At 54.1% G+C, this 19,247-nt stretch overlaps 5 protein-coding genes and 1 non-coding gene across 6 annotated transcripts; 3 read left to right on the top strand and 3 right to left on the bottom strand.

Moving 5' to 3' along the window:
• Window positions 1-560: 560 nt before the first annotated feature.
• On the top strand, window positions 561-668 carry BDZ83DRAFT_t284. The gene has a single exon. It is a non-coding gene; the product is annotated as a tRNA-Ser (tRNA).
• A 1,236-nt stretch (window positions 669-1,904) lies between these two features.
• BDZ83DRAFT_590156 (sterol desaturase family protein) lies at window positions 1,905-2,918 on the top strand (the record flags this gene model as incomplete). The annotated part of the gene is made up of 1 exon (XM_060506309.1): window positions 1,905-2,918. The coding sequence occupies one exon, from the start codon at window positions 1,905-1,907 to the stop codon at window positions 2,916-2,918; it is 1,014 nt and encodes a 337-aa protein (XP_060359405.1).
• Window positions 2,919-3,190: 272 nt separating this feature from the next.
• On the bottom strand, window positions 3,191-5,497 carry BDZ83DRAFT_590117 (breast cancer protein; the record flags this gene model as incomplete). The annotated part of the gene is made up of 2 exons (XM_060506306.1): window positions 3,191-3,494; window positions 3,558-5,497. The coding sequence occupies 2 exons, from the start codon at window positions 5,495-5,497 to the stop codon at window positions 3,191-3,193; spliced, it is 2,244 nt and encodes a 747-aa protein (XP_060359406.1).
• Window positions 5,498-7,651: 2,154 nt separating this feature from the next.
• BDZ83DRAFT_638641 (uncharacterized protein) lies at window positions 7,652-8,094 on the bottom strand. Its single transcript, XM_060509375.1, has one exon. It carries the CDS (start codon window positions 8,018-8,020, stop codon window positions 7,838-7,840), a length of 183 nt encoding a protein of 60 aa, XP_060359407.1. The 5' UTR covers window positions 8,021-8,094; the 3' UTR covers window positions 7,652-7,837.
• Window positions 8,095-9,621: 1,527 nt separating this feature from the next.
• BDZ83DRAFT_757077 (ubiquitin-conjugating enzyme) lies at window positions 9,622-10,183 on the top strand (the record flags this gene model as incomplete). The annotated part of the gene is made up of 2 exons (XM_060514843.1): window positions 9,622-9,645; window positions 9,713-10,183. The coding sequence occupies 2 exons, from the start codon at window positions 9,622-9,624 to the stop codon at window positions 10,181-10,183; spliced, it is 495 nt and encodes a 164-aa protein (XP_060359408.1).
• Window positions 10,184-11,013: 830 nt separating this feature from the next.
• On the bottom strand, window positions 11,014-13,755 carry BDZ83DRAFT_757078 (TBC domain-containing protein; the record flags this gene model as incomplete). Its single annotated transcript, XM_060514844.1, has 1 exon — window positions 11,014-13,755. One exon carries the CDS (start codon window positions 13,753-13,755, stop codon window positions 11,014-11,016), a length of 2,742 nt encoding a protein of 913 aa, XP_060359409.1.
• Window positions 13,756-19,247: the final 5,492 nt, after the last annotated feature.

A 19,247-nucleotide genomic window follows, 5' to 3' on the forward strand; every position in this document is an offset into this window, starting at 1 on the left:
ACGATCTCCTTTGTGGAATATGTTGTCCAGGCAATGTCTGATACCTTTCTTGTGACTCTCATCCTTTAATGTGTACTGGGCTGAGTACCTTGTTGTCTTGGAGTCTTCAAGGTCCATTGCCTCAAGCAACCCCAAGGGAAACCCAGTCAAGGCTATAGCCTATAATCCTCCTTGTGGAATCCATATCCCCCCTTTGTCGCTGTGCTCTTTTTTCCCTTTCCCTTCCAGGTTGTCTGGGTCTCATTCGCAATAGATAGTTGAGTAGAAGTTCACAGTGGGAGATTACCTCAAGTAAGCTGATGAAAACCAAATACATAAGACATCCCTCCCATAGGCACTTCCATACAAGTCGCACAACAGACAAACCTCCCCACACAAATTTCACCATGCCGCTTCCCGTCCGACTGATCTCACCCTTATCTGCGGCTGAGTCCCAGTGCGGATCTCGATCCAAGACATGTGCAGGCAAGCCCACCCGCCCCAATATCCACCCGCACATCCACACAGCCTCTCCCAACCAAACTTATTGCACAACAAGCCCCTGGATCATCATTAAATCAGGCGAAGTGCCAGAGTGGTTAATGGGTGTGCCTCGAATTAACTCTGGATTCCCAGAGCCTTTGTAGCACATGGCTTCGGTCGCGCAAGTTCGAATCTTGTCTTCGTCGATATATATTTTTTTTTGGTTTTTGGTGGTTTTGGCCGGGTCTTGGGGGATGTGTGTGGGTTTTTGCCCTTGGGAAGGACCCACCGCGTCTAGCTAGCTGTACTTCCAGTTCTTGCCTTATGCTCTGTTCTGATAGCCATGTTGTGTTGTGCCGTTGCTGGCCGAACTAAAAAACCAAACCTAGACTTTAGCCAACTTTAAGTGAGAGATATGAACCTTCCGCCAGGCTGGAGGTAGCAGGACACTAAAACAATAGATTATGGGCATTTATCTGTGCTCTCGGTTGTGTATAGTTGTCTTTTGTGAATGCTCATTGGAGTGGCTCTGAAAGATCACACCCCCTCCCCCTCTTTCTGCCGGCCTAGCTTTTAGCCCTTTGCTCCCTCTCCCTTCTTTTAATCTTCATATGCTCTGCTCACTCTCATCTATCCCTCCTTGTAATATTCAGGGCGGAAAAACTGTAAGACCAGTAAAGACCAGTATTGTCTGCAATATTGGGGACGGTGGGACTTAAGAAGGCGATCATAGCTGAAATCAGTGGAATCTAGAAAACTGTCTGCCGTCGACCAATTTGTAGGCTGATAAAATAAGATATTTCTGCGTAGGCTCAGAGACAGAGGCAGGTAGGATGTCGAGCCTGCAGTGTGTATGGCCAGGACGTACCATCTTGGAGCAAGCTATCGTGCCATGATTTTCCAAGACTAACTCCGGGCCGGTGCGACGGAGCAAAGTGGAGTCCAACAGTCCGCGATGAGACCGGAATGCAGTCCGGCCATGGGCGTTTAGGGAAACAACCTCCTTCCTCTAAGGTGTGCTTGACATTTGATTGACAACCTATATCTAAACATACGGAGAAACACCCTCAGACCTTACTCACTCATCTCAAGACACCCTGTTTGATGCAGCTATGGCGCTAATTCATGGTGGGACGCAACAATCAACACACCCATGCGACGCTACGTCATGGCTGCCAACGTGCGCCTGGATGATGCTGCTGCTGCTTATTTACCACGCGCCCTTCCATCCAACCGCGCAGCCCTATCACCAAAGCCACGAGTTCTTTGCCAAGTCGCAACGTCTGTCGCCCTTTTCAATCTTGAGACTTACATCTTTATCCAGACGTTGGCTTCATTCCCCTCGGTCGGACTCACTCAGTCGACTCTCACTTACACCTGACCTCGGCCACATCCATCTCATCTCAGAACAACAACTCAGCTCACCTGTCACACTCAACACCATGGATATCCTCCTCTCCCTCCCGATAGTCTCCTACTTCCTCGCCCCCTCCATAACATCCTGGACGACCTCTCTCAACCTCCTCTTCTTCTACATGACCTGGACAACCCTCGTCCTATCCCATGGACCCCTCAAGATCCAACTCCTCGGCGCTGTCGCCATCCGCCTCATCCTATGGCTGGTTCCCTCCCTCGCCTTCCTCCTCTTCGACACCCTCCTCCCCTCCGTCTCCGAGTCGATTAAGACTGCCGGCGCTGCAGCCCTCCCGCCAACTCACGGCCCAACCCTCCTCAAGATCCTCGCCCTCGCCCTCTTCAACCTCGCCTTGTCCGCCGCTCTCGAGGGTGGCACAAGCCTGGCGTACGCATCCTACTTCCACGAGCCCCTCTTCCGCGCATCCTCGGCACTGCCGCTGCCGTTCCAGCTCCTGAAGCACGTCGCCTTACTCATCGCCGCGCGCGAGGTCCTGACGTACTACATCCACACGCGCGTCCTACACTCTCGCGGCAGACGCCTCACTTCGACGCGCATCGGCAAACTTCATGCTTCGTACGCCCACGCCCGCGCCGCGCCGCCGTTCTCGCTGATGCTCTTCGCCGACCACCCGATCCCGTTCCTGCTCCACCGCATCGTGCCCATCTTCGTGCCGGCTGTGGTCCTTCGTCCTCATCTGTTGACGTACTTTCTATTCATTGGATTCTGTACCATCGAGGAGACCATGGCTATGTCTGGGTACAGCGTCGTTCCGGGTATCGTCATGGGCGGCATCACGCGCCGGACGGCGATTCACTACGCCGGCCAAGGAGGCGGCAACTTTGGTGCGTGGGGCGTTTTGGACTGGGCTCATGGCACGAGTGAGGGGCAAGACGTGATTGATGATATGAAAGCTGAGGCAGAGAAGCACCGGATCAAACAGCGAAGTGAGAGAGCGGCCAACAATGGTGTTGGATTCGTGCAGGGTGGCATCCAGGAATTGAAGAAGGGCCGGGGACGCAAGGGGAAGAAGAGCAACTGAGGAGGATTGCACAGGTTTCTTATCTCTTTCTTATGAGTTTGGATGGTTCTGCTGTGCGTCGAATGCATTTGCTTCTTATATGTTTCGAGGATACCCCCCCAAATCGCCAAACACGTCTAAGTATCTTATATATATATATACTGACGAAGTCTACACCAGACCGTGTGTTCCAGTCCCCCAGGTCCCTGATCCAATGCGCCCAAAGGCTGGCTCCTGTATATGTGTAAAAGCAAATCCAGGGAATCACAATGCTGCCTACCGCTCTTCTATGCTCAGTAATTCTTCTTCTTGAACCACTTGAGCGTCTCCAGCGCCGCCTGCACGCGCATGCCCAACCTGGCGTCAAATACAAACGCCTCCCACGCGACAACCTTGTCGAGCCACTCCTGGCACTCGTTCATCTTCTTTTTGCGGTAGTCCGCCACCGCCTTGGCCTGACCCTCGGCGTCTGCGGGCTCGTCTGCCGCGGCTTGACGCTTCTCGGGTTGGCAGCACTCGAACCACGCCACGGCGGCCATCTCGTAGTGGGCTGTCGGCAGGGGGTACTCGTCCTTTGTAGGGCCCTTGAAAGCCGCTCTGTCGTTTCGTTAGCATAGGCTTTGAGATTGTCACTCTCGAGTAGGTGACTGTCCAACATACCTATCTACGTTGAGGACTTCTGTCTGCAGAATTGTTCTTGCGTCCTCGAAGCGTCCCAGGGTCCTGTAGATAGCCGCAAGGCAAATCGACCGGATGGAAGCCTCGTCGGGCGTCTTCTTCACCTTCTCCAGGGCCTCGGCCGGCAGGGTACACCGCTCCCATCCCAGACTCTTGATCGACATATGCAGCTCCTCGTCGTTCATCCTCTTTGTACCGTTCCACAAGCTCACCATCTCCTGCGCAGGGCTGACGCAGACGGCATCCGCCAAATCGACCTTGAACTCCTTTGCGCGCTCCTCCCACTTTTGAATCTTGCGCGTGATGAAGGTATCAAACGGCAGCTGGCGCGCCATAAACTTCTTCCTGCCGGCCGTCGTCGGCGCCTTGCGGAACAGCTCCTCGGCCTTCTTCCTGCGCCGGCGCATCTCGTCCTCGTCCTTCTTCTCGGCGTGGAAGGCGTCGCGGTACAGCTCCAGTTCGGCGCACCCAGCCATGTAGTAGTACAGCGTGTGGCTCCAGTCGTTGAGCTCGAGGCAGCGGAGGAACGTCTTCTGCATCAGCTCCCAGTCTTGATGCGACATGGCCGCCAGCGCGAGCTCGAAGGCGTTGAGGGCGGTCACCTGACGCATCTTGGACTCCTGGCCTGTTGTGAGGAGCTGGATGGCGTCAGCGAGACGGCGCTGCTGCGCAAGGACGCGGGATTCCTCCACGCGCCAGAGGCGGGAGTCCGGGTACCGTGTCCGCATGGAGGCGAGGAGGGCCTCGCACTTTTGCGCGGGGTACCCGACCATCTCGGCGTTTGCGTCAAAGTCTCGTTCCGCGGGTGTGATATCCGCCTGGCCCAGGAGCCCGTTGTAGTAGCCCAGCAGGATCAGACCGGATACGGCGCCGTTGAGGTTGTCGAACTGAGTGCTCTTCCAGAGCATGCGCACGCCGCGCTCCCGGTCGCCCCGGAAGCCGACGACGTACAGCAGGCGGGAGAAGGCGGGCGGGACCATGCTGAGCATGAAGAGCAGCATGCCGAAGCACATGTTTGCGCCGCTGTGGATGAAGGCGTCGACGGGGTTCGAGAAGACGCCAGAGTCCGCGTCCGAGTCGTCGGCCATTTGCGAGGATACCTGCAGAGGGGCGAGCTTGGCGTCGCCCGAGGGTGTTGATGTGCCAGAGTCAATACTGAGAGCGGCCAGATCCTGTGCCGGTGCCTCCAACGTTGCTGAGCCGTTCACCTTCTTCTCCGCCGGTGTCACCGCTCCCGATCTGGGCACCTCGTTCGCGTCTACGAACTCAATGTCGCTGTCGGATTTGCGTTCCAGGTCGGCAAACTCTTCGTCGTCGAAGCTGCCGGGCATCTTCTCCTCGCTCATCCGTTGCCGCAGCGGCGGCGGGTCAGCCTTGTTCTTATCCTTCTCCAGTGCCTTGGCCTCCTGCATCATGATGCTATCAAGGGTAACAAACGCCTTGCGGAGCTTATAGAAACCCTTGAGAGCCTCCGTCAGACTCTCGTGCAACACGGCAACCACGGCCGCCATGAGCTGCGACTCGGCATGGATGAGTAAGAACTCGGTGCCCGGCGCGTAGATCCTACTGCTCGTGGTGTCCCGTTCGGCCTTTTTGTAATCCGCCCATGCTTTAGCTTCCGTGTCGGCCAGCCGTTTTGAGGCCTCGTTCATGACCTCCTTTTCGAACCCGAGCACGGAGCGGAGAAATGTCGTCATGGCCAGGCCCAGCTGGTGAAAGGCCGAGTCGCCCTTACGCAGACGCTCCTCGGCGCCGTCAATGTCGTCGTTCATGATGAAGGCGGCGGCTACCATGGCCTCTTCGATATCGGCCATTTCCTTGGCCGAGAGCTCCTTGGAGGAAAGGTTGACCGACGACGCGGCCGGGCTCGCATTGCTGCTTACCTTGCCCGCCGAGCGGAACCATGAGCCCAGTCTACTCATACTGGAAGTGTGATGAGAAAGGCCAAGAGTGAGTGTGTGTGTGTTTCCTACGGGCAGAATGCAACGTGGCCCAACTACAAAAAGAACAAAAAATTCACGAGACGGGCTGGTTGTCACTGAGTCGGGACCTCGGGAAGTCGACGGGGATGACTAGAAACCGGAAGTGCTCCGGCGAGTCGCTGACAGAGTGTGAGAGTGAGAGTTAGAGAAGCTCGCGGCAGGCAGAAAAAAAGCGCCGTGGATCCCCAGCGGCGGACTTTGGGCGCTGAAACAAACACGGGTCGAGAGAGTCCGAATCTGGAATGCCGATTGGCGAAGGGGATGACGTCTTTTGCCTACTTTGGCCGCCTCGTGTGAGTGAATGAGTGAGTTGGCTTGGTTTTGTATGCTTGTGAGTGTTTGTGAGTGCGAGTCCACCAGTCCGGAGCTCTCTGGTGGAAGCTTCGATTTCGTCCCTCTTTTTTTTGGTGGTGGCAACCCGGAGCTGGTTGGGAATAAGAAAACGGACGCAAGGGTGCTCGATAAATGGCGCTGTTCAGCGAGTATAGAGATGGAGACAAAGGCGTGGGAAGCTAAAAACTGAGATGGAGAAGTGAGAACCGAAAGCGGTCGAGAGCGCGTGCTCAGTCACTCAGTGAGCTTCTGCTGCCGGTGGGCCTTTTCCTTGTGAAATGGAGGAGCTCTCGGTATCAGAAGAGATGCCCGTATTTCCTCGGTATCATGGGGTAAAGGCAAGGCTGGAGGACAAGCTCTTGCTGGTGACGACGTTGATGTGACTGCTGACGATAAGGTGAGAAAGTTAGAAAGGCTGGCTCAGGAACAACAGCATGAGGTAAGGAAAGGGAACAAATAAGCCAAGCCACGGCAAGGTATGGTCGAGTACATGTATGGAAAAAAAAAAGAGGATTAGGTGAGCGGCAGCGAGTGAGAGCGCAGCTCAGTTGTTGAACAAGTCAGGGGTGCACGTACTGAACCAGTGGAAAGTACGCAAAAGTCAATACCTTCAGTAATACAGAGGCGGCTTCAGATGGGCCAAGAGTTCGCAACGGCCGTCATTGACAGGCAAGAGTGAGACTGACCAGGGGTGTTTTGACAAAGTGGGTGTGGTATATGCGGTGAGCGTTGCGCGTTGCCGTACAACTTACGAAGAGCTGCCAAATACACGTATCCGCGGCTCCAGGGCATGAAGAGGTAAGGTCAGAGAGGGGCGACCGAGCCTTAAAGCAGTTGTACTTTGAGTCCAGGTGACGTGGGGCACGAGGGAGGAAGGTCGAGAGAATGGGCTCGGATGGGTTCCTAGAGCTGGAGCTAAGGGTTATTCGTTCATGCGCCGGCGAGTCCACCGGTCGAGAATTGGGACGGGGGTGTTGATGGATAGGATGAGATGGGATAGTGCTGGTGCTGGTGCTGGTGAGTGTTGTGTGGATGTACATAGGTTTGTGTATATATTGAGTCTACGGATACGGAGACGACTCTAGAGAGAACGGTAAGGCGGTGCTGTAGGCAGATCCGGCTGCATCGGCCGGAGTAATATTCTCTTAAAGAGAGGCGCAGCTCCGATTCACAAACGTACCCGTACGGAAGTTATGGTGAGCTCTTTAGAAAAGGCTCATTAGGTGAGCACGCAGGGAAAGAGAAATTGGCCGGCTTTCTAAGCATTGAGCCTGGGAAAAGCGGCCAATTCTTCTGACCCCCGCGTGGTGAGTTAGGTAGGGCACCTTTACAAGAGAGTTGAGTGATGAATCACACAGCTCTCCTCCACAGCTTCAGGACCACTTTACCAGGGAAGATCCGCTAGTGAGGACCAGAAGAGAGACTGGACTCGCTGGAGAGAGTGAGCAGAAGAAGAAAGTTACGACCTGTGCAGAAATAGCGTCGTATTCCGTGCCTTTGAGTGGTGGCTGAGCCTGCCGCTTCCGCATCCGCATTCGCACTTTGGTATGTCCTTGATCCATCGGGCCCCAAGATATCCATGGATAGCTGGATAGCTCATTGATTGTCACTAATCCAACACTGCGGTCAGTGGGGGAAGGCCCCGGGGTTATCGGGTCGTTCGGCTGCTGGCAATCCCCGAGTTACATCGGGGGCGCGTGCCTTTACTCCCTCCGCTCCGGTCCCCATCAGCCACTTTCATTAAACAGTATGTTAAAGAATTTTCGCATCTTCACGAGTGAATGAACTTATTCATGTCGTCCGGTGGAATCGTTTCTTCCGGTCAGTGAAAGCCGTACGTAGCCACAGTGAGAAGCAGCCGTGAAGCCTGACGATGCATAAGAGCTAGTCTGGACTGATCCCTCTGGCATTCGCGCGTGGGAAGCGATGATTCAAAGTCCCCGAGACTCAACTCGAATCAACGCCGAGAGACGCCATTGCTAAGCAGCCTAGGGCCTGGGCATCGCCAAAGGTGCGGACCCAAGGTACCCTAGCCAAGAGATCATCCGCTACTGCATCTTGCATTGCAGGCAGAAGCTGGCGGCGTTTTCCCTGGTCCTTCTCCGACCGTCTGGTCAGCATGCACAGCATGGCTGACTTGATTAGAATAGGGGACACATGTCAGAAAGTCACATGTCCAAGGTTTGCCATGAACCTCAAAGGTGGAAGGGTATTAATGGTATTCTCGACCGGGTCACCTAGTTGAGAGAGAGTGAAGAATAGAAAACGTCCGTGACACTCGCGAGATGGTAAGTTGTATCTACGGCATCATTGAGAGTCGACTGATGGAAGTTTCCTTCGTCTCAACTCCCCAGACACCCGTTCCGATGCAAAGATCTGAGATGGCAAGCAATTACCCCTTCAGGATATGCATAACGTGCCCGGCTCGTCTTGTCCCTTGGTCCCCGGCCGCGTCGGTGCCTCGCAAGCAAGCCGCGCAACCCACACGGTAGCGGGCTCGCGTGCTCAGTCCCCTCAAGTTGGACAAAGTGCGCAGGCAGCGGCTGCCAAGAGGTATCATGGGAGAGAAAGGCGATGGACCATAAATCTGTAGAGATACAGGCACATACTAGAAGATGGACAGCTCCCTCATGTTGACTCTGAACGACACGGGCATCTCGCTTCTTATTCATTAACAGACTGGAGGAGATTGTTGAACAGTGTTGGAGTGGAGGCCTCAAGCCCGATTCACTCTTAGTGTTTGCTCTTGATGGTGATGCAATGACAATATTTGATCATCATAGATGTTCATGCTGCATCCTCATGCCAGTGGTCTACAGGTGCATTTCCAATTCTAGGTGTGAAAGGCTCTAGTTCACTTGAAGCTAAGCTTAGAGATCCCAATGAGATCGAACATGGATTCTGTGGTCGAATCTTGTCCTATGCTGAAAATAAAGGGTATTGAGCTTGTTGAGGCATCCCATAGCTGGGAGTATTGGCCTGCTCACATACTCGGTAATTCAGTTGCAGTTGGCACTGCTTCTCAAACACAAATTATCTAGCGAGGTTCTTCATCTCTGTATCACTGGGCTGGACAGCCAGCCACCACTTGGATACTAAGTCTATAAAGCAGACTGAAGAGCAGGAGTGCTAGGTATCTTTAACCAACAGGCTCCGATACCTGAATGAATCTCAATTCTCTGCTACCTCTGTTGAATAGTGACGCCGTGTGAGTGTTTACCCCGCTGCGTCACTGCCTTACCTTAAGCTAGGCTCACAATGGGTGTACTGCGTAGCTAGGTAAGGTAAGAAGAGCCGCCCTTGGCACAGCGACGCTCCGACCTGGCTGCCTCTGACCTCACCCCACCACGCCTCTGAGGCAGCTACCCCGCCATCGGCCGAGACACCAAGCTGACTACGTACTTTTCCGCCCAAACCAGAACACCACTGCCAATTTGGAAACGACATCGTCGCCAACATCATCACCAACCTCGACACTCTGTCTGCTGTTCCTGCTACCAACACCCGACGTAAGGAACTGCTTGAAACTATCACAGGCTAGATCTCCCCCACACATCATTGATCAACAGCTCTTCGACCCTCCAAAGCCCCACTACCCAGCTACCATCCAAGAGCTTACAACCTTGAGGGTTCCCGGTTCCCACTCGGCAAAGGTCACCGATCACCTACCCTTAACTCAGTCCCAGCATCAACACTCCGGAATATACAGCCAACACGCAACATTGCCCATCATGTCGAGCAAGCGCATCGCAAAGGTGCGCCAAACTACCTCCCCCGTATATCACCACCATCCCCTACTAACCCCCAAAATCACCAACCCAGGAACTAACCGAAGTCACCACGACCCCTCCCACGGGCATGACCATCACCCTCGCCCGCGACTCCGACCTCCACGCCTGGCACGTCGCCCTCACCGGCCCCGAAAATACCCCCTACGCAGGCGGCACCTTTGCCGTCCTCGTCGACCTCCCCAAAGACTACCCCTTCAAGGCCCCCGTCGTCAAGTTCGCCACCCGCATCTACCACCCCAACATCACAAACGACGCCAACGGCAACATCTGCCTCGGCATGCTCAAGTCGGAAAACTGGAAGCCCGCCACCAAGCTCGCCGCCGTCCTCGAGGCCGTCCGCTCCCTCCTCGTCGAGCCCCTGCCCGATGACCCCCTCGAGGCCCGCATCGCCGACGAGTTCAAGAACAACCGCGCCGAGTTTGAGAAGAATGCCAAGCAGTACGTCACGCGCTACGCAAAGGGCCCGGCTAGTTTTACAGCCTCCGAAGCGCCTGCCAAATGAAGCGGGCATCATGGCCAGTCACAGTACGATGTGGTTTGGTGTCATTTCCTAGCTACCGCGGGGCAGAAGAGGAGGACGGAAGCACGACCAGAACACCACAGGACAGAGAGTGACGGAGTTCCTGGGGATCCGAACCATTTTTTCTAGTGATTCAAGCAAAAGAGTATCAAACACGACGGCGTTGGTCGGTCCAGACAGTGAGCATTAACGGCGTTGGGGAGATGGGATTTCAAGTTGTTCCATGCTTTTCCCATGGATTTGGAATAGTCTCTAGACTTTCAGATGGCATGAGCAGAGCTTCGACAGCCAACAGTCGGTCCATTGCGTGGATCAGTAGTTGGGGCTGCCCCATATTATGCACTTCATCTAGGACGGCGTTCATATTAGATTGTTACAGGACGCTGAACCAAACTACTTATCATCACCTTCTGGAATTAACTTGACGGCATTGTGACAATCTGGACAATCGAAACTATGCTCACAACAGCTGTGTAGGTCGATAAACGAACAGCACTAGTTATGAAGAATCGCAGGAATCAATGACACAAAGAAAAGCTTGAGCATTGTGTGATGCTACCAGACATCGTATCTACAACTTGGTAAGACTGTTCTTCACCCATTCGGGCACTTCCTCCACATATGTTCTATGCCGAACCAAAAATCCAATATGCTGTAGGCGTCACCGCGCCGCTCTCTTCTAGAATGATATCCGTTTTCGCTTCCCAATGGTGCCGCATGCCATGTAGTCATTACCCTTGAAATGCAAATATTCCCTCAAACGCCGTGGCTTAATGCATGCATGCAACTTTTGTTCCTCCTCTGTGGCGGGTTCACGATACCTCTGCTGATCTGCCCAGCCTCCTACGTCCAAAAATGGTGCCTTTCCTACGAACCTCTCCCTCGGCTTCGGTAGCGTTGGCACTGTCCACGGCGCCTGCGTACGTGGCGGCTCTTTGATGCTCTGTCTGGACTTTTACGCGTCTTTCTTCCCGCTGGGTGTCGATTGTATCTTGGCTTATATGCCCAAAGCCGTTGCGACGCTTGAAACAAGCCTCCATCAGTCCATTGGCGTCCAGCAGCTTGCGAGGCATAGCCTGGATCACGGAAAACATCTCCATGGGATCCGTGACAGACCGAACCTCGTTTTCTCCAAGCTTGAAGATAGCCAAGGCAATGCGGAAAAGAGTCTTGGAGCCTTCGTAAAAGATGACGTCCCATACGCGCAATGTGCTCTCAATAGGCAGGGTACCAATGAAACAGCTCATAAACCACGCCGTCATGCAAAGTGTGATGGGGGGCAGACGGTTGGACGAGATGCTGGGTTGGTTCTTCCTCCTGACCCTCGGCTTTTTGACTGGCTTCACCGGCCGCGCCGAGTTCGGGTCGCCTTCCATATCGTCGCCAATCTTGGCCCAAACAGCAGGCATTGACTCCCTAATGGCATTCATCAAGACACCGAGGTCCACCTTGGAGCCTTCGAGACTCATCTCGTGGGTGCCGGGTAAGTATAGGCGGGTGATGACATTCAACAGCCAGAAGGCCTTCTCTTCGGAGTCCATGAACAGAAGAAGCAGGCCAGCTAGGAAATTGAGACTTTGGCAGTATCCAATGCGTGGGTTGTAAATAGCAAATGCGTGCAGAACCCGTCTCAGGGAAGTAATGATCGCAGGCTCATTCTTGGCCTCGCTCTCGGAGTCGTCCGTTGATTGGACGTCTCGAGTTGGCTCCGTGTTTGGCTTCGACGCCATGCTTGCAGGCTTGAACTTGACATTGTCCGGGAAGGTCCGGTGAAGATCTCGCTCAATAGCCTCGACATCAATGTCTTTAGCCTTCTTCTGCAGAAGAGTGTCGTATAGACCCGAGTGTTTTGCCAAAATGGCGGGGCCTCCTGCGTAGTAAAACCAGGCAGCCCCTCTCCACTCAGGTGGAATGCCTTTCCGCACAAAGCGTTTCGCCTTCGCACTATGGGGAGGGAATCGTTCAGGTTCGTTCGTCATCAGTCCACTCTCCTTCATGAAGGCAGTCCACTTCTTGCGTCGTCGTTCGAGATAGTCAGAGTAACCCTTGTCCCAGGCGTCATACTGTTTTCTGGTGATATGCTGGTTGGCCTTCTTGAAGCCGTATCGGTCTCGTGCGCCAGGCTCCTCGGTTTCGACCGGCTCGGGATCTACGGCCGTTCGCGCAGAAGAGGCTGATGGGCTGTTCAGCTGCGGAGACGTAGCCGGTGTGTCGGCCTGGAGAGACTTTGCAGAGTCACGCTTCTCATTAGTATCTTTATCGTCGTTTCGATCATAGTCCGCCAAGCCGAGCTCCTTCGGCAAAGAACCTGGGTATTCGGATACCCTGAACATCTCGGTCGATTCGCGAACAATGGTGTCCGAAGTCGGGACAGTCAATGAGCTGGCGGCAGGTGCGGTCAATGGTTGACTCAAAGCCTCCAACATTCTCGTGTTCCGCCTGTTGATCTCCGCCGCCGGAACGGGACGCACGTCGTCGTCGTCGTGATCCTCGGGGCTCGAGTCGTCTCGGAAGCCCTTTTCGTACATCCCCATAACGTCGTCGACACTAAGCTCCTCCCCGTTAGCGTACAGCGATGGAATCGAGCTATTCTTGGTGAGAACACTGCTTCTTTCCGTCACGTACGTTCCCTGTGCACTGGACGCAGTCATCTGGGACCGATAACTCGATCTCATTTCGTCTTCACCACTCATCCATGGCGCCTCCCTCGCATATGTAGATAGACCAGAGCTCGAGCTGTCGACGCGGCCGTAGGCCATTGGAGGACGGGTGAGGCCTGACGGAGGCGGGGCACTTCGCAGACGAGAGGGGGCGCGAGGCTCATAGAGGTCACCTCCCGATGCTGGAATCGAGGCAAACGTCGAGGCCGACCTTGCAGATGATCCGGATTGACCCCGTGGCCGCGGCCATGCTTGATGGTGCGAATTGGGGTCAGAACGAGGCTCTGAAGGCGAATAGTTGGCTCGAGGTCGGTATGAGTCTTGTATCGGTTGCTTAATGCTCGGCCTTCTCGGGCGAGAGAAGTTGTCGACCTGCATGGTGTCGATCGAGGAACGGTCGTCTTCGTCGTACGGGATCGGGGATCTGATCGAACGAGCGGCTCTGCTTGTCCATTCGTCGGCGCTCAAGTCGTCGTCAAGGTCATGACCCGGCCTCGGTGCCAGCGAAGGGAACGTAGGAGAGGAGGGGTAGTGCTGGGCGGAGTCATAGGTAGGACGTCGAGGCGACTGAGGCTGCGACTGGGGGCTCGTCGAGTTTTGTTGCATCCCAAAATTGCTCGAGTTATTGGCGAGCGAGTCCCAGCGCGGAGGGGATGTGGGCAAGGGATGTGCATGTGGTGGTGGGTAGGCAGCTGGGAAGTCGGAGTTGGGACGCTCTGGAACGTCAGAAGTTGAGATGGGTTTCGGATGGGTCCGCCTTGAAGCATAAATACCGAATTGGCGATGCTTCATGCTATTCTGGCGCTGGACGGTAGGGTCCTGATCCGCCATGGCTCCGGGGGTGATCTGGGCGTCGGGATGGCCAGAGTCCGCTGCCATGGCCATGAGGGTCATCGTGGCTGACTCCCCAGGCCGTTATATGGCAGCAGCAAGTTCTACTCGAGCAATTGGATTCGCAGACAACGCGTTGAGACTGCCAGTGACGGTGCTCCTTTGCGGGTCTCTCTGTCTGCAAAGTTGTAGTTGATTGTAACTGGTGTTACGATAGCGTGGTCAAGTATCTGTAATGGTTTTGCAAGTCGATTGTGGTAGGGCAGTCAAAAGCGTTCCTGACGATAGCATTGCGGCACATGCATAAACCTTGCGTTTGGCAGCAACCCTCTTTGAATAGTCTCAGCAAGTCGCGACGGGTATTGGTCGGGCGGGGCTGGTTCCAGTGGTTGATCGCTGCTGGTAGCCGGGATATGGCGGGATGAAGAACGGTCGGTGCGAAGGTTGTGCAGAAAAAAAGGCGACTATCGGGACGAGTCGAGCAAGGAATGGCAGGTTTCCAGCGTCACAGGACGTAGGAGACGAGGTGATACCCTGAGTACAGTTCATGCGCATGCGCTTGCAAACTGGGGGCTGGATGTAAGGGGTGAAGTTGGACGTCAGAGATCGACCAACAGCTGAGTCAATGGGCGTCGTTTGAGCTGGGAGGTAGTAGGCCGGGAGTTGCGAAACAACAGATGCAAAGAGCCGGAGACGAGCCGCTCAGGCAGGTACAGACGGATTAATTGCAGATGCAGGAGATTGTCGTTGTCGTCGCCGTGGTCGGCAAAGTGAGGAGAAGGCAAGGGAGCGGTATCCGATCCGGGTAGTGCGGTAGGCTGGCACGCTGGGTAGTATTGTGGTGTTGTGGCAGGTCTCCAGTGCTCCTCTGACAGTCCCCAGTCGGCCAGAGATATTGAACTGGATTGGACGAAAGGATGGTGGTTGGCGGAAGTGTTTTGGGGGGGAACCTGAATCTCCTTTGGGGGCGGATGCCTGTTGTCGCAGATGAAGATGCTAAAACTGAAGCGAGCGTTTGGACCCAGATGGGGGCGTCGTCATTGGTTCAAGCCCAGAACGGGAACATGAAAACAAGAAAAAACAACAACAAAAGAGGACTTGTCGAAGGTCGAGAAACGATGACGGGATTCCTCAAGGGTTCCAGTCCCCAATCGTGCAAGGCGTTGGTCTCCTTCTTTTTTGTTTTGGTGGCACAGAAAGTATCAGGGCGGGTTGGGCATTCGTGGCGGCGCCAAGTTTGAAGTGTCTCGGAGACGAAAGGGCGATTGACTCGTGCGTCAGGTTTTTGGGCGAGGCTGCCACGAGGCAGGAGCAAAGAAAGACGGCGGCCGGGTATCGGAAACGGCTGGTGATTGGCTACTCTTTGACAGATGGATCGTCTCAGTATCGTGCAGTCAGAGTGCGAGTAGATCGAAATACGGTCGAGAGTGGCCGAGCGATGGAATGAATGGGAAGAGTGTGGTGGTGCTCTGCTTGGCACCTTGAGGAAAAGTAGACAGGAAAGAAAGTGCAAGACAAGTCAAGTCCCAGGTGAACGAACGGACGGGATGAGAAGAAAGAGGAAGAGAGGAAAAGGAAAAAGATGTTGAAATTCGGGCCAATTGCGCCGACGAGAAGCGCGGCGTCGGATGCCGAAAAAAAAGGGAAACAATTTTAGAAGGAGGCAAGGAATAACCAGGGCTGCATTAAGGAGGGCAGGAGCCGCCAGAAACAACGACGAGGAAGAAGCTGCACTCTGCTGCCGCTCTTGCTGTTGCAGTCTGCACTGATGGTGGATTAAGAAAGAGTGAAGGAGCGATTGGATGCCAGTGTGGACGCAAGTCGCAGTGCAGCAGGCAGTAAGGTGCAAGTGCAAGTGCAGGTGCAGGTGCAGGTGCAGGTGCAGGTTTACCTTAGTAGACAAATGCAGGAAGGTGCAGGAAATAATTAGTCTAAGGTAAGGTAAGGTAAGGTAGAGAAGGAGAGATGGGAGGGAAGGAAGGAACGAGCCACAAAGATGATGGAAGGTGAAGACGAGAGACGACACGAGACGACGATGACAACAGCAACAACGGCCCAAAGAACAAGGAAGGCAAGGACGACTGAATAAGATGAGGAGATTGGATAGACTTGGATCGTCCTCGTTTTCCCCTTGCTCTCTCGCTTGTCCTTCGCCTGACGTGGTCACTCCCTCGATATCATAATCCCTAACGTCTGGAAATTCAATATGCTCATCCACCAACTTTTTTTTTTTGGTGAAGCGGACGGACCATCAGAGAATACGCCAAGGCAATTTGTTATCAAATTCCAACCTTCCGCTTATGATGGTGAGCAGACACCTCAATCTCTACCTGACTTCGCTGCTCGTATGCATAAGGTACTTACCAAGTTACCACGGAACAGCAACACCTACCTACGCCATAATACTCCGCAACATACGGAGTACCCGTACATTAAATCCATTCTACCCGTACGATGGCGGGAGCGGACACTGAGAGACGCCCGCCAGCTCCGAAGGGTCGCAATCAACATGGAATGGAGTCAGTCATTCACGTCTCCCTCCTACCGATACCGAGACCAGGACCAAGACCAAAATCCTAAAAACCAACAAACCAACGGCCAACCTGAACCCCCATCCCGAAAAGGAAGAAAGCCGCCCTCGCAACGACACAGATTGATTAAAAACGGTGAGAGAAGAGAGTCAGTCGGAGCCGATGCAGCGCCACTTTTGCAGCCTATCCTCGACTCTTGTCTCCCCCAAATCGTCGCTTCTCACAAGCTTCCAAGCGTACTTCGTACAGGTGCTGAGAAAATCTCATCAATCCGATTCATCACTCCATCCATATCGTCACCAAATTTCGCACACCTGCTACTAAGGACCAAGGTGCCATCCTTCCCCGCAGTCACTCGTCAATCATCTCTCAGCATTCCACCTAGGCCTGGTCAAGTCGGTCAGCGCCTGTTTCCAAGGCCCCCTGTCGCCCTGGTCTCGCCCATGTCCACGGTCCTCTTCTTCCTGGTCACGTCCCCGTTTCTTCCTTCGAGAAGCAGAATCCATCAACTCGGGATGTGGCCCTTGGACAAGAGTACCTGCATCTGCCACCAAATTCACCTGATGGCATGTGTACCGTCGTCTCATGTTTCTTCCAGCGGGTTTCTCGCCTCCCTTGCATCACCCGGGCCCAATAAAACCCTGCGTGTTGTTATTACAGCGCCTTGACCATTTCCCTGCCTGGCTCGCGCATCCGGAACGTCCAACAATATTTCGATGTGACGTCCACTCACGAGCTGGCGAGAAGGGTAAAATCGATAGCGACAGGGTATCTACACAGGCACAGGGTAGAACTTTACCCAACCCTTAAGCCCTAGACAAAAAGAAACACGGGCGGTGGGTGACTTCGACAAGCCCTCTCATGGCATGGTGTCGCATTATTGACCCTCGTTCACGGGCATCCGTACTCGAGGACCAGGGAGTAGCAGCATGGCCTTGCCGATATCTCATACATATCCGAACGAATATCCGTACTTCATACCGTTAGATGCCATGGAGACACAAAAGTCAGAGGAACAAGACCAACTCTCACCACCAGCGAACGCCGTAACATCCCGATATCAGACGCTGAGACGCAACGCAACCGCTTGCAGGGGGCTCAAGCAGCACCGTTACTTGCAAGGGCCAGCGAACAAGGCCTGTCTCCTGTCCGGCGCCGGCGGCCCTTCCCACTGGGACAGTTTGGGGCCGGCCCTCCACCTTAGGCTTGCTAGCTATTCCACTTCGCGGGAAGAGGGTTTGCTAGTGCCCCTGGTGCCTGAAGCTATTCCCAAACGAGTATTCATCATCCACTGCCCAATCACTTTACAATTTCCCGGCCCAGGGCCCGGTACCGTACCGTAACGATCCTCACTGGCCAACTCTCCCTTTTCGAGCCGTCTCCCAGAGAAAATCTGCACCACCATCGTCATTCTTAGCTTGTTGATCCATTCTCTTCTATGGAGTACTCCGTATGCATCAGGTAGGAGAGGCTCTTTTTTCCTCATGTTTTTCTTTCCCAACCCGTCGTGCTTTGGACCCAGAAAACGCCGTTGGCAGGGCTCTCTGGTCTCTACTAGCGTAGTCTCTCCTTAGTTTGTTCTCGAATTTCTTTTTCTCCCATGACCTTATTCTCTGCTACTTTTCTCCATTTGGAGATACTTTCTTTTTGACGTCCAGTTGTGGAATGTGGACCGACTAAACGGTCTTGGGCATTTTCTTTTCCCACCAACAGCATGGCCTTGGCTTCGGTTGGGGTTGCTTCCCATTGTGCCATGTTCAATGGCGAATGAGACTCTCACTCGAGAGAACCGAGGTCATGTCCCAAGTAAGATGTTTTCATCCAGCAAAAGTACCCTGGATGCTATCCCACGAAGCCTTCGGCCCTTCGCCGCTAGGAGGGACGACGGGTACCAATCTGGCGGTTCTCATGCATATCGCTGCCAGCGGGCATGCATCATCCCTTCTCACGCCGGCCGCTACTACATTGATCTCGATCATCGGCTCCATTACAAACAAGGCATGGAGAAGTTGTTCTCGTTTATTTTCTCGCTTCGCCTCGCCTGAAGTCCATCTCGATCCTCGTGACAGAGCACTCGAACTTGAGAGTTAAGCGTTGAGACTCCTGCTCCGGTTTTCTTACCTTTTTTGTTGTTTTTTTCGAGCAATTATGACAGTCCATCTTTACACGCTTCCCTGCTCCAGTACGAACACAAACACCACCTGCTCTCGCGCGATTTTCCAGGCCGCCATCTTCCGCGCATCGCCGACGTGTCATCGATGGACACTTTCGGCGGCTGCTCCGATGGGCGAGTCCGGCCCAGATACCTTCAAAGTTCATCATGCCTCTCCCTTGGGCCTTGGCTGAAGCTATGCCAACTACGAAATGCATCCGGAGAGCCGGATACTACTCAACTTTCTCAATAGACTCCACAACCATACACACCATAAGCATAGTCAGGAACGAGCTCGGCCATCTCAGGAACACCCAGAGCATTGGGCATGGAAAGCGTTCAGCCCATATCTCTTCGGGCTGTCCCGTCCCTGAGCTTTCTATAACTTCATTTGGTTGCCGTTATGCTTTCCCTTGCCTCGGACTATCGACACGTCAGCCCTTTCAAGATATCAGGTCGGCAATGTCTCATCCTCCCTGGAAACGCCATGAGGGGAACATTGGACTAGTCAGGTTCGCGGCCCAACAACTGCCAAGAGGCAACTCTTTCTTTTTCAACTCTCGGCCACCCTACCCGAGCGGCTAATAGCCATGATCTTGCGATAAACCGATAAGAAAAGGAAGGAATACTTTTTGCCCGTCACCGTCGGTAGCGCCCGCCAAACATAATGGGCAAAATCAGCAGACCAATGGTGGGTGCTTTAAAGCCTTACCGCCTGCTTCTCACATTTTTACTCAATCCATGTCGGTTTAGGATGCAAGTCGCAACCAGTGCTGAGTAGCACGTGTTGGGAAGCTGGGACAGCCTCTCTGCAGTATGAGAGCACTTTGTAAGGGTGGTCACACGTCACGTACGCGACGCGCCCTACAACC

Source organism: Colletotrichum acutatum (genome assembly GCF_030867785.1).
Source record: "Colletotrichum acutatum strain CBS 112980 chromosome Unknown BDZ83scaffold_148, whole genome shotgun sequence".
In the NCBI taxonomy this organism is placed as follows: domain Eukaryota; kingdom Fungi; phylum Ascomycota; class Sordariomycetes; order Glomerellales; family Glomerellaceae; genus Colletotrichum; species Colletotrichum acutatum.